This window comes from Crocodylus porosus, unplaced genomic scaffold (genome assembly GCF_001723895.1).
Source record: "Crocodylus porosus isolate Cpor-Errol unplaced genomic scaffold, CroPor_comp1, whole genome shotgun sequence".
Classification (NCBI taxonomy): Eukaryota; Metazoa; Chordata; order Crocodylia; family Crocodylidae; genus Crocodylus; species Crocodylus porosus.
In genome coordinates this window covers 96,781,119-96,794,910 of record NW_017728947.1, presented here as the reverse complement: position 1 = coordinate 96,794,910, position 13,792 = coordinate 96,781,119, and the positions used below count along the sequence as shown (strand labels likewise).

The 13,792-nt window shown below is 41.0% G+C and overlaps 1 protein-coding gene across 1 annotated transcript in view; it reads right to left on the bottom strand.

Moving 5' to 3' along the window:
* The window catches only part of WDR25 (WD repeat domain 25), a 141,409-nt gene that overhangs the window by 24,233 nt on the left and 103,384 nt on the right, over positions 1-13,792 (bottom strand). Inside the window, exon 3 of the mRNA XM_019552519.1 lies at positions 10,826-10,956. Within this exon, the coding sequence (XP_019408064.1) occupies positions 10,826-10,956 (131 nt within the window). The remainder of the gene's footprint in view (positions 1-10,825; positions 10,957-13,792) is intronic.

Here is a 13,792-nt window from a genome sequence, read left to right as displayed (position 1 = left end):
GCCATGGCAGGAAAGAATACTGGGGTCAAATGACCCCAGCAAGATGTTCATCTAACCTCCTCTTAAACACCCCCAGGGTAGAAGCCTGCACCACTTCTCTTGGAAGCTGGTTCCAGACCCTAGCGGCCCTGACCATGAAATAGCGCCTCCTGATATCTAACCTAAACCTACCCTCTGCCAGCTTGTGACTGTTATTCCTAGTCACTCCTGGCATGCCGACTTGTAAGGTGCCAGTTAACACAGCTTTTGCTGTACTTACCACGAAAAAGGTAACAAAGTCTAGCCTTTTACTGTTTCATAGGCTTGCTGATATTGCATAGACTTATGGCCTAGCTTTGAAAACTTGTGGTGATCAGGAGAGGTCCTGGATGACTGGAAAAGGGCAAATATTGTGCCTATATTTAAGGAAGAGGAGGAGGAGGATCCAGGGAACTACAGATCAGTCGGCCTCACCTCAGTCCCCAGAAAAATCATGAAGCAGGTCCTCAAAAAATCCATTTCTAACCACTTGGAGGAGAGGGAGGTGATTCAGAACAGTCGGCATGGAGTCACTAAGGCCGAGTCATGCCTGACCAACCTGATTGCCTTCTATGATGAGATGACTGACTTTGTAAATGTGGGAAGAGCAGTGGATGTGATATACCTTGACTTCACTAAGGCTTTTGATACGGTCTCCCAAAACATTCTTGCAAGCAAGCTAAGTATGGGTGAGATGAATGAACTACAAGTAGAGACCTATCTAGCATGTGGTGAGGGAAAGCATTTTCGTAGCTTGGTCACAGCCCAAAAAGCCAATTTTATGGTCATTTTGCAGCAGCCCTGACCCTCAGCACTGACTGGCAGAGAAGCCCCAGGGGGAAGAGGGGACAAGGGGGCAGCCACTATCTTGACTGCTGGCTGCCCTTCATGCAGCCCCACCCCTCAACTCTGAGAGGCACAAAGGGGCAGCTTCCATCTGCCATCTTTTTATTTTTGTTGATTTTTTTGGAAATCACAACAATGCTATTTTTCACAGTGATTGTGGAGACTGTCATTTTTCATGGTCTCTATGAAAATCCCAAAACCACAATTTAATTAGGTCCCTAATTTTAAGGTTAATAGAAAACTGTATGGATTGCTACACAAAGGGTATTAATCAATAGCTCAATGTCTAGTTGGCAGCTGGTTTCAAGGAGGACTGTCCCAGAGGTCAGTCCTGGGGCTAGTATTGTTCAGTATCTTCATCAGCCATCTGGAAGATGAAACTGAGTGCACCTGCAGCGAGTCTGTGGATAACACCAGGTTAGACAGAGTAATAGATATGCTGGAGGGTAGGGCTAGGATTCAGAGTAACCTAGACAAATTGGAGGACTGGACCAAAAGAAATCTCATGAAGTTCAATAATAACAGGTACAAAGTCCTGCACTTAGGATGGAACAATCCCATGCACTGGCACAGGCCTGGGGGTTACAGTGGACAATAAGGTGAATATGAGCTGATGCTATGCCCTTGTAAAGAAGGTAACAGCATACTGAGATGCATTAGTAGAAGTATAGCCAGCAGATCAAGGGAAGTGATTATTTTCCTCTATTTGGCACTGATGAGACCATACTTGAAGTATTCTGTCCGGTTTTGGACATCGCCCCCCTCCCTCCCACCACACTACAGAAAGAATGTGAACAAATTGGACGAAGTCCAATGGAAGGCAACAAAAATGGTTAAAGGACTGGGGAATGTAACTTATGAGGGGAGGCTGAGGGAACTGGGGTTATTTAGTCTAGAAGATGGAGGGGAGATTTAATAGCAGTGTTCAACTACCAGAAGGGTGATTACAAAGATGGAGCTAAACTATTCTCAGTGATGGCAGATGACAGAACAAGAAACAATAGTCTCAAGTTGCAGCAAGGAAAGTTTAGGCTAGATTAGATATTAGAAACAACTTTCTCACAAAAGCACTGGAACAGGCTATCCAGAGAGCATATGGAATCTCCACCTTAGAGATTTTTAAGACCTGGATAGACAAAGCCTTGACTGGGATGATGTAGTTAAAAATGGTCCTCCTTTGAGCAGAGGGTTGGATTAGATGACCTCCTGAGGTCCCTTCCAAACCTAACTTTCTATCATTTTATGAATGCCTTTTCTTATTAACAAATTTACGGTCTGTTGGTCCAAGTTTCAAAGTTTTAAAAAATACATTTAGCCAGATGTTATATTCTGCTACTTTTAGAACTTACAAAAAGGCTGGAGTTCCTCTTTCCTGAAGCAAATTAATTTTTGAATAATTATTGGTTAATAATAATTTATATTTACTGATATTTCTTGTTAAAAGCATTTTTATCATTGCTGTTATACACAGCCTCAGCCAATATTTTCCTTATAATTTTTTCTCTGTCTCCCTGATCATTTAGGTTGCTTTCCTCTGTACTCTGTCCAATGTTGCCAGTATTCTTGCAACACTGTCCCAGTGCTTAACGCAAATTTCCAAGTGAGGTATTAGATGCATTTCCTGTAAGGAAAATGCAGGATATGCTGGTCACTTGGCCCTAGAAATTTAAATGTAATGACCATTAAACCTAAGCTTTCAATGGGAAAATAACATGACTCAAACCCTTGATTTATAATGTTCATTATATTGACAAAAGCTGCTATAAGGGATGTGATGAAGAAAACATTAAGAAAATTCGTTGCTTCACCCTTACAGCTATTTCTCCGACTTGTATGACAAGTTAAAACACCTGAAAAACAATTTGAGGCAAAAAGAACCAAAGCTGCAGCAAATTTTTCAGAGCACAATTACCACAAAAAGATCTTGTAATGATTTGGGATAAAAGCACTAGAGAGAGACTGAGAATGTATTCATAACCATTAACAGGGAAAATGCTCCAGCCATCAGTTTAAGTTAAAAGTAAATAGCACTAATTACAATAGAAAACAATGTAAAATATTAGGCAGCACACTTCATCAAATATGATAGTTAAGATTATATAATGACACAGGCAACACAAGTGCTGTCAGTTGAGGGGGAACAACTCTGCACCACCATCACAGCAGAGGGGCACAACTCCATGCAGCTGTTTTTGCCAGATGCCGGCTCCAGCTAGACTGCAGCCCCATGTCTGCACCCTGCCCTGGGCACAAAAATCTGGGGGAGGGGAACATGCCACTTTTGTGCCCCCTGACTTGTCACCAATATATGATGGAAAAGAGAATAAGAAAATGCTTAGTGCAACACGTGAATAAAGGTAGTAATATAGGGGTGGAAATGGATTAATTAATTTAAAGGAATCTGTTGAAATTGCAAATGATGGGGAGAAGCAGACGTTAAATATTGATGATTCATGTCTAATCAGCACGCTGTTCTATGGCAAAAGACTTTACAGATTATTTTGCAACAGTGGTGTTTACCTTCTATTCAAAAGATATTAGATATTATGTTACAAAAGGAAGGTAGTAAAACACTGGAACAGGCTACCCAGAAAGGTGGTGGAAACTTCATTCTTGGAAGTTTTTAAGACCCGGTTACACAAAGCTTTGGCTGGGATGATCTAGTTGGGGCTAGTCCTCAGGTCCCTTCCAACCCTAACTTTCTATCATTCTATGCTTCTAAGTGGAAGCTTATGGCCAATCTAAACCACACAAATAATCCTAATTCTTCTGTTATCAGACTGTTCAGGCAGAAAAATCTCTATGGCACCATTCAGTTATGACTACCAATATAGCACCCAGTGCATATACATTCTCCAACGATTCCCAACATCGTATTTTAACATCAATATAATTTTAGGCTCCTCAAAAATAATGGATGTAATTGACATATAGGTATCTCCACAAGATAGACAGGAAATTGTTACTGGATTTGTTAGCATTGTTTTATAGGCAGGGAGGTAAACTACATTGCTGTTGTTAATCAATCGCAGTAAGTATGAAGTTTATAGTCTTAAAATTAACAAATACAAAAGCAAAAATGTCAATATCTGCTTCTGGCCCAAAGCTATTCCTTACCCTTTCAAAGGTAATTAATCGCTATGTTTCCCAAGAAATTGCTTAAACAAGTTGTTTCTTGACTGAAGACATTATACACAAATCAAATTTTGTCTCAAGAAACTAAGATGATAATTGTTTCTAAAAGCTGTACCAATAAAGAACAGGTATAAAACAGAAACAATCATGTTCCCTTGTATCAATTTGTCATTGAGCCCAAAACCTGGATCAGAAACATAGTCAATTTAATTTGTCAGAATATACATTCATTTTTAGTTTAGGAATTGAATTACTGCCTTGCAACATAGTAGAAAGTTAGTATTGTCTATTGATTTGAGTGGACCTACAAAAAAGTGGCGTGCAGAATCTCTCACCATCTTTATGTTTTGCCTGAAGATCAGCCTATGAGGACAACAACATGTTGTTCACAGTTCAGCAATCTGTTAGTTAAGAAAGCTTCTAAACAGAACTCCAGCACCAGGAAAGAAAATGTGTGATCAGCTAGCAAATAGTAATATGTCATTCAGCTAGTCTGAATGTCAAGGTATGCTGCCTGGTTTTTTTGTTTGTTTTTTTAATTATTATTATTACAGAGTATTGTGTTAACCCAGGAGTTGGCAAGGCACAGCCTTGAATCTAGCCACAAAGAGACTGCATCTGGCCTATGTTTTACTACTGATGCCAATCTTCTGCTGCAACCCAGCTGTCAGATCTGGCCCACACTCCACTTTCCACATTTTACTTGTTGGTGGTGGCAGTCCCTCAAGACGAAGATGACAGTCTTCCAGTAAATAGAGAAGTCATCACTGAGTCTGGAGATGGCTGTATAGGCTGATCCAAGATCTACCTATAAGGACAACAAATACCTAGTTTGACTGCAGATATGGCAAATAGTTCCAGAAGGAAGGAATGGATCCTGGTGATGTCAGGTCACAGCTCTTTACCTTTGTTTCTCTCCTCTATCTGCCTCCATACTGAGGAAAGTTTGCTAAAAATGATCAATACCTTAGGTACAACATGGCACTACTGGGGACTACTTGGTGCTCAAGTCTCCCAGGTATTGATGCTAAAATTTCATTTGTTCAGATTGGCCTTCAAGGTATCCTTGAATCTCTTTCTTTTCCCCATCTTTAGAGTGGTGACCCTCAGTGAGTTGGGAGTACAGGAACTGTTTCAGCAACAGGTTACCAGGCATCCTTATGATCTGTCCTGTCTAATACAGCTGCTGCTATATAAACTTGGCTTCCATACTGGTGTTGCTTGCTTGAGCCTGAAGGCTGGTGTTCATTCTTCTGTCCTTCCAGTTGATACAGAGGATTTTCCAAAACCATCACTGAAATGCTGTTCCAGTTTCACAACCACACAACAGGGTAGGAATGACAACAGCTTGGTAGACAAGAAGTTTGGTTTGGGCCCTGACATCATGACATTGGGGACAGGGTTTCGAAGACGTCCCCCTTCTCTATTAGAACTGGAGTCAAGCAAAGATGTGCAATTGAAACAACCCTGTTTTCAATTTATACTGCAGCTATTCTGCATTCCATTCTTGACAGACTTCCGCCTGGAGTCAGCATCCACTATCATATGGACACCAATATGTTTAACATCAACAGGTTACATTCTAAATCCAAGATAACCAACACCTCCATTACTGATCTTCAATACACTGACTTTGTCACATGTGCCGACTCAATTGAAGAGCTCCAGGTCACTCTTGACTGCTTCTGTGAAGAATATGAAATGCTTGAGCTCACTGTCAACTTCATGAAAACCAAGATACTTTAATCAACCCAAACCAACCAGCTGCATGTCCACATATTACTATTAGAGGGTGGTTCTTGAAGAATGTTGAAGATTTCCCCTACCTGGGTAGCCACATTTCTGAAAAAGCAAACAGAGATGAAAATATTCAACACCAGATACAATCTGGCAGTGCTACCTTTGGACATTTTATTAACAGCTGGCTGGTCCACTGTAGTTAACCACCTGCCCCTATTCCATGCAGATAAGTGATTGTTCCCCTCTCTCTAACTGTAGCCTCTACTCCCCACTGCTCACCATCTACTCCCCACTGAATTAGTCACAGCAAAATGTCCATCACTACAGTTTTTAGTGGCACATCTTTCAGTGAAGACAGTGTGAAGGGGGCAAGAGGACAGCTTTCCACATATCGCAGGGATGTATGGACAGCAGGACATCGGCAGCTACCAGCAAAAGGCTGGGTCACAAGGGGTGGCTCACCATTTGTTCCCAATGCCTGTATTAGCCCATTGGCAAAATGAACAATAACAATACCAGCAGCTATTCAGGAATTAGAGGTACATTAGAGAGGTCAATAATGATACTGGGGCTTTGACTATGACTAAGCCTAGGTCACTAAGATTTAAATCCTATCCATTGTATCCAGGGTTCACTTCCTTAAACAGCAGGCTCACTGAGTCCCTGCACTGCTTAGGAGAGCAAGACGCTTCAAATCATGGTCTGGGCACATTGTTTAAAAACTTATTTGATGAGAAGTTAAATAAGGCAAGGACTAGAGTAATTACAGAATGGGTTAGGAATTACTTAGAGGAGCTAGATGCTGCCAGTTTGGCAGGGCTGGATGAGAAGCACCTGAGGATACTGAAAGAATTGGCTGAGGAAATTTCAGAGCCATTCGGTATGGTATCATTTAACTGGAAGAGCAAATATAGTGCCCATCTTCAAGAAGGAGAATTACAGATGAAGGCTTTCAGCACGGTCTCCCATGACAGTCTCATTAACAAGCTAAGGAAATACAAACTATGAAAGCACTGTAAGGCAGATACATAACTGGTTGGATAATCACACTCAATGATTAGTCCTCACTGGCTTGATATCTAGCTGGGAGAAGGTATCATGTCAGGTTCCCCAGGGTCTGTCCTGGGTCCATTACTGTCTAAGATATTCATTAATGATTTGAATTATGGGATCGATAATGCACGCTCAGCAAATTTGTGGATAACACCAACTTGGGTAGAATTGCAGACACTCCGAAGGGAAGGGCTCGCATTCAGAATGACCCAGACAGACAGGATTGCCCATGGGCAATCAGATGAGATTCCACACGAACCAATGCAAAGTCCTGCACTTGGAACAGAATAACCACATGTACAGATGCACACTGGGGAATGACTGGCTAGCCTTCAGTACTGCAGAGAAGGATTTGGGGGTTAGAGTGAACCATAAGCTAAATATCAGCCAATAGTGTGTTCTTGTTGCAAAAAAAGGCAACAGCATCCTGGGTTATTTTCATAACCGTCACTTGCAAATCAAAGCAAGTGATTCTTTCACTCTATTCAACACTTATGAGGCCTCACCTGGAAGACTGTATCTAGTTTTGGGCCCTCAAGGTTCTTTGGGTAGATGTGATATCTTTTAGTAGACCAACCAAAAAGTTGGGAAAAAAGTTCTTTGCAACCTTTCAGGCACAAATGCCTTTCATCAGGCACAGGCAGATTCTGCTGGTGCTATGTTTTCTCCAAGGTGTAAAAGAAGTTGGTGTTATGTGTTCTCCAACGTAGTTTTGGGCTCCACATTGACAGATTGGTAAGAGTCCAGCACAGGACAACAAAAATTATCCAGAAGCCTGGGAGACGAGACTTATGGGGAAAGGTTGAAAGACCTAGGGACATTTAGCGTAGAGAAGAGAAGATGGAAGGGGGATTTGATAAGAACCTTCAAATACCTGAAAGTCTATTACAGGGAGGCTAGAGATGGTCTTTTATCTTTGGCTGTAGGAGACAAGACTAGGAGCAAGCACCATATGGGGAAATTGAGATTAGGAGGAACTTTGGGACTCTGAGGGTGGTCAAGCATTGGAACAGGTTACCTAGAGAAGCTATAGAATCTTTATCCTTGGAAACTTTCTAAAGCAGGTTATACAGATGCTAGACATGGATAATTTAATCTGGGATGATCCCGGCTTGAGCAGGGGGCTGGACAAGATGACTTCCAGCTCTACTTTCCTATGATCCTAAATGTACCCAAAAGCTTGTCTAACATCTCTCCCAACTATACAATTGGTCCAATAAAAGATACTACTAAGAATCCTTGCTAATTCCTTCAGTGTTATTAAAAAATAACAATAGTTCATCTTTGTTGGCAGGAGTTGTATGTGAATCTTTATCTACATGTTTGGGTGATTTAAGGAAATTAAATTCTCCAAATGAATGCAGAAGGGAACAGAGACATAAAGTCAAATCCATTGTGGGACTACTGTATCATGAGCAAAATTAGTATAATAGAAATATATGTGTGAGGAGAGATCAAATGAATTAACTGAGCAATTAACCAAGTGACTTTTACCTTCCCACATTTTCCAACTTTGGGAACCCTCCAGATGAACTTTATACCTCCAACAGCATCTACAAAGGTCCTGAATATTGCTTTTCAGCAGAAGGAAGTCTGGGATCCATAACAGACACCTTCCTGAATCTGTGGTCACATAATTTGATACAGCTGCTCCCCTGGTTCTACAAATTCCCCGTGTTCTGCTGAAGATGAAAGAAGACAATGCACTAGTTATCCTTGGAAGTCAAGCATAGTCTTACAGATTATGGTTGGCAGATCTGCTACATCTTTCCAATCACCATTTCACAACTCTACTGTAGCAGAGACACAATCTCTTTGAACTGTGGGCTATTTCTGCATTCAGAACCAAAGTGTGGCTACAATCATGTGCCTACATGGATGCTATGTGGATGACAGTAGTGAACAGGAACAGCTTTGCGAAATCAAGGAACATTTTGATTCACAGTAGAAAACCTTTGACTGGGCACCTATGACAAAGTGGAAACATTTCTCCTATTGGGTTACCTCTCAAGACTCTGGTCCACTTGAAGCATTGGTCCCAGCTGGTTTGGAGTATCAGGTGTTTTTACAGCATTCAGGATTGCCATTAAGCTCTATTACAATTCACTGAACAGCAATATCAGTTTACTATCAGCCACTATGAGACACATCTGTTTCTTCCCATCAAACAGCTCATAAATTTTTAAAAGAAACATTGCACATGTTCCATTTCTTAAGCAAGATTCCATCATTGTGGAAACTAAATCTGGTATTATATTACTTAATGAAAGTGTTCTTTGAGTCACTAGAGCCTTACATTGCCTATCAATATAAGCTAAGTATCACATTAGTAAAAAAGTGAGTGAGATATAAACTTTCATATCAAATCATTTTTCTACAGTTTTTCCATGAAGCCATGGTAGCTAAGAGAGATCAGCCTAAATTTATCCTATAAGCGGTATCAGATTTTCATATCGCTCAGAATGTGTTTTTACTGATACATTTTCCCAGATCTCATGTATGTGGGGTGAGTTAAGAGAAATGCTAACAGAGTAATCTTATATTGCCTTAATAGAATGAAATCCTTTTACAAGTCATTCAAAATTTTTCTGGCACTTGGTAACGGATCCAAAAAATTCAATATACATTGCCAGTTGTTTAAGGACAACATGCAACTTTAATTAGGCAATTCTTTCAACTACTATTTGAGCTTGTTAGACAAGAGTGCAAGCCATGTCACCAGACTGCTTTATTTGAAGTCTCCATAGCTGAAATATACAGAGCAGCTACACAGAGCTCAGTTGATACATTTACTGTCCGTTCCTCTCTAGTTACAGCACTGAGGTCAAACAAAGAGATGGAAAGTAGCTCTTTAATCTTTATTCAGATGAAGCTCTACTTCAACCGCCATGAAGGGCAAACAGCTATATAACAAGCACAAGCAAGATCCATAAGCCCAGGACTGAAAGAAGAAAAAGATAGTTCCTTACATTTATTATAACTATAGTTCTTCAAATTGTTCTGCATATGTAGATCCTATGACCTGCTCTTCTGTCCCACAACTTGTCATCTGAATTCTGGGTGGAGAAGGAAGTGAGAAGCAGTTGGAATCACTAGGCCCTTTATGCCCTTGGATTTGGGAGAAAACATGAGCGCATACAGAGCCATGTGTGAGCCTTCATGAACACTTGTAGATAAAAACACTCCAAACTTATATTCAGAAGGTGAATGCAAATCGTGAGTGGGATCCACGTGCACAGATTATCACACAAAGAACTGTAGTTACTGTAAAGGTAAGTTACCATCTTTCACCACCAAATTACCCAGTTAATTCAGTCAAACCTATTATTGGGTGATAAAAGTAAAGTAAGATAAGGTGAGTTGTATGCACCGTTCCTTGGCGCTGCAAACACAGTACAGAAAGGATCACTTAACTTCCAAATGCAAAGTTGCCAGAAATGGGAAGAAGGGATCTCAGAATCATCTCTCACTCAAAGACAGTTATGTCTAACAGTTCAGAATTCATTAGTACTGAACAGCAAAGTCAATGTGGGGCACATCCTAACTCCTACGGCAAAGCCTGAACACTTGATAGTCTGACACAGAAAACAGTCAAAGATGCAAACAAGAATATTGTAGAGTCTCTAAAAAAACTCAACAGATAAATGCCCTCCAAAAACAGTTTTACTTCTCAGTAAATTAGAGGCTACATTGTCATCTTTTTATCACCTATTCACCAATACTGATTGGTGAAAACACATTAGTCATTAAATGTCTGACAGCTCAGAGCCTTCAAACACCCACTGAACTGTATAATTCTTAGACAGAGAATCATAGTTTTAAAGAAATAAAATGGTTTTTAAAAAATGTTTTTGCTTTAAAGAGACCAAATTGGGCACTGACTTACTGTTTGCCTTTCACTCATACCAGGCATGGGTAACAGAAATATTATTTTCCAATTATCGCCTCCCTTGCCAAAAAAAATCCCATTACCTATCCACATTCCCCACCCTCCTGAATGACATTATGGGGTGAAAAAGGAATGTTTCACTACCTTACAGGTCCTGATATCCCATGCTTTAACTTCTGGGCCAAACCCCCCACAAATAAAAATATTAGGATCACTGGGGTGAAACTTCAGTGTGCTGATTCGAGATTCATTTTTGCTGGTAAACACCTGTGCCCCTATAATTAAAAAAAGAAAGGAGAGGGAAGTAGAAGTTAAAACTTGAACATGAATAGAAGATGGAATATTTCACTTTCACATTTTTATGCAGCAAAACAAAAACAAAACAAAAAACCCTCCAGTTTGCAAAAGCAAATAGATAAATATGAGCATGTTCATAAGTTAAAACATGTGGGATTGTTTTGCTTTAATGAAAAATAATCTCATTGACTTAATTCCATTTACATGGAATTCATCCTACTCCTGTCCTTGTATGCTGCTTACTAGCAATGCCCCTGCACAGGGAGATTATGATGTCACCCATGTGCTCTGGGTAGGTGTTCTACAAAGGTCCAATTACACTCATAGGTAGGGGTTAGTTACGCAGGTTCGCTGGAAGGGTACCTCTCTCCAGAGAAGCCACAGTCATTCTGACGCATATAAGCCAAACCAGTAGCTAGAGAAAAGGCTGGCGTAATGGCATCCTGGCAAAAGGCCCATCATCAGTGGCAGATCTTGCAATTCCAGGTCCCAAGCCCCATTTACTCACTTCAGGTTATTTACCTGAATGTCACAACAGAGGGGCAAACTTCACTCTGAAGGCAGGATGCAATTTGAACAGCCTCACACTAAGGCAATAACTGTTCCCATGGATACGCTGTTGTCTAAATTTAATTGTGTATGGTAATCTTCACAGGATCCTGTGGCTTAATACTAATTGGCTTGTAAACAACACTTCCAAAGTCATAGAAAATTCAGCCAGACAAATTTGCAGGTTCTATCTCCAGTTCATAGCTGTTATCAAATGAAAGGTGTTAATGTCACATTTTGAAATAGTACTATGCACTGAGGTACATTAATTCAAGTTCTCATATTTGTCATTGCAATTTATATCCCACTGAATTGTGTGCAATACCTGCATTAAAAAAAAAAATGTAATGACCAAATACATACAGGATATATTATGTAGCATGCACCAAATACAAGGACTACTGCAGACTTTAAAATAAAATTAGGGCATTATAAAAACATGCATCACTCCACACATAAAGCAAATAATGGCCTTCCAAACCAACAGCTGGCAACCTTTAACAAGCCACAGACAGGAACAACCCCGCTCCAGTCCAACATGGGTTGAGCGGCCTCAGTAGCAGGGGGCTTTTCCTGCATTCACACTGGGGCCAGACAGCTGGGATCTGCACCTGTGCCACCACTGCTTCTACTAGCCAGTGAGGAGCTGCACCAGGACCAGGCAGCTACAGACTGTATCCATTAGACTTCTCTCCTTTTCCCTCCCGCTCTCCTGCCTCCCACCTGTAGCACAGACACAGCTGTAAGCAACCCCGCCCTGGCACAGTCCCCCACCAGCTGGAACCTGCCCCCAAGCCACTCTTGGGGGGAGGAAGGGAGGGAACAGTAGCAGCACAGGTACATCTGGAAACTGCCAGGCCATGGTCCACCTCTTTGTTTCCTAGTCTCAGTGTGAGTGTGGGCATGGGCACAAGCACAGGCAAAGGCAAAGCCCTCCAGCTGTGCAGACCACAACCAGTTGTTCCCTGGGCCATAAGTTGCAGATCTTTGTTTTAGACCAACTTTAACACAAAATAACCTGACTCACAGTAACTCATGATGTGAACAGCTGGTACAAGGTTCAAAGGAAAATCTAACATACTTGATGTCACTTTCTTGAATTCAGAGACAATTTGGTTGGTTTTGATACAGGCAGTGGTTGTGGTTCCTTAATCGGGTGAGTCGATTTGACATGGTCAGGATGCCCTACAGACATTGTTCTGGGTGACTCTAGTGTGTTCTCTCTCTCTCTCAGCAAAAACAGAAACAAAACCAAACTCTGTGCTGCTTCCAGTGCCACTTGAGCTAATGGTTACATATTTTGGTCCTACTGATAATCCAGGAAAGTTTTTAAGCGAAGCAAAGTTTGTTTGGTAATGAGTTTTAATGGCCCCACTATACAGTTGAAAAGAGATATTGGACAACATTGCAGAAACAACAGGCCTTTCCTCAGGTCTGGGAAGGAGGCAGATATAGCTTAAGTTGTTCCCATCTGCCTGGGAACAACCTCTTTGTATTCCACAGGTGCTAACTGCCTTCTCTGTTTTGGATGGTCTTATTTTTTCTGTAATTCAGTTTATCTATTTCAACTGCCTTTTACTTGCTTTGTCACTACTTCTTATAACTTTTCCTTCCTCCACAGGTTACTGTCCTCCTCCCTTTCTGTAAAGGACTATTTTTATTTACATAATGAAGTTACACAAAAGATGTTTCACGGCGTTTAGCTTAGGCTCCACCTGCTTCTTTCCCAACCCTGAGGAGGGCACTTTGTGCTTGAGAGCTTTTCTAAACACCTCTCCCAACTATACAGTTGGTCCAGTAAAAGGTATTACCAAACAAACCTCATTTCTCCCATCTTCCCAGAATTATTAGAGCTGTGACAACACTACAAATCTACAACAAGTCTTAAAGGCCTTGAAAATACCAAAAGGAGAGAAGTCCCTTCAACAAAAATTGCAGAAAAAGAATAAAAGATTCACAGACTAGCAGGCCGTCCTTACGAAGTCACACACCCCATCGAACAGCTATCTGGCTGGATGGCTGCAACTTCCTTATGGACTGGATAAGAAAGAGAAGGGAGACTCCTAAGCAAAGAGGATGGTTCTAGGATCAAAACCAAGAGACAGCACTCAGCCAAGCTACTCCCTGCCCCACTCAGCAGAAAGATCTGGCAGCTGCTTTGGGAATGCAGAACTGGTACAAAACTTTTATTAGAGGCACAAACATATGACCAACAATTCCTGCCAACTCCATCCCACACAAATCAGGTGCTATATATATATATAT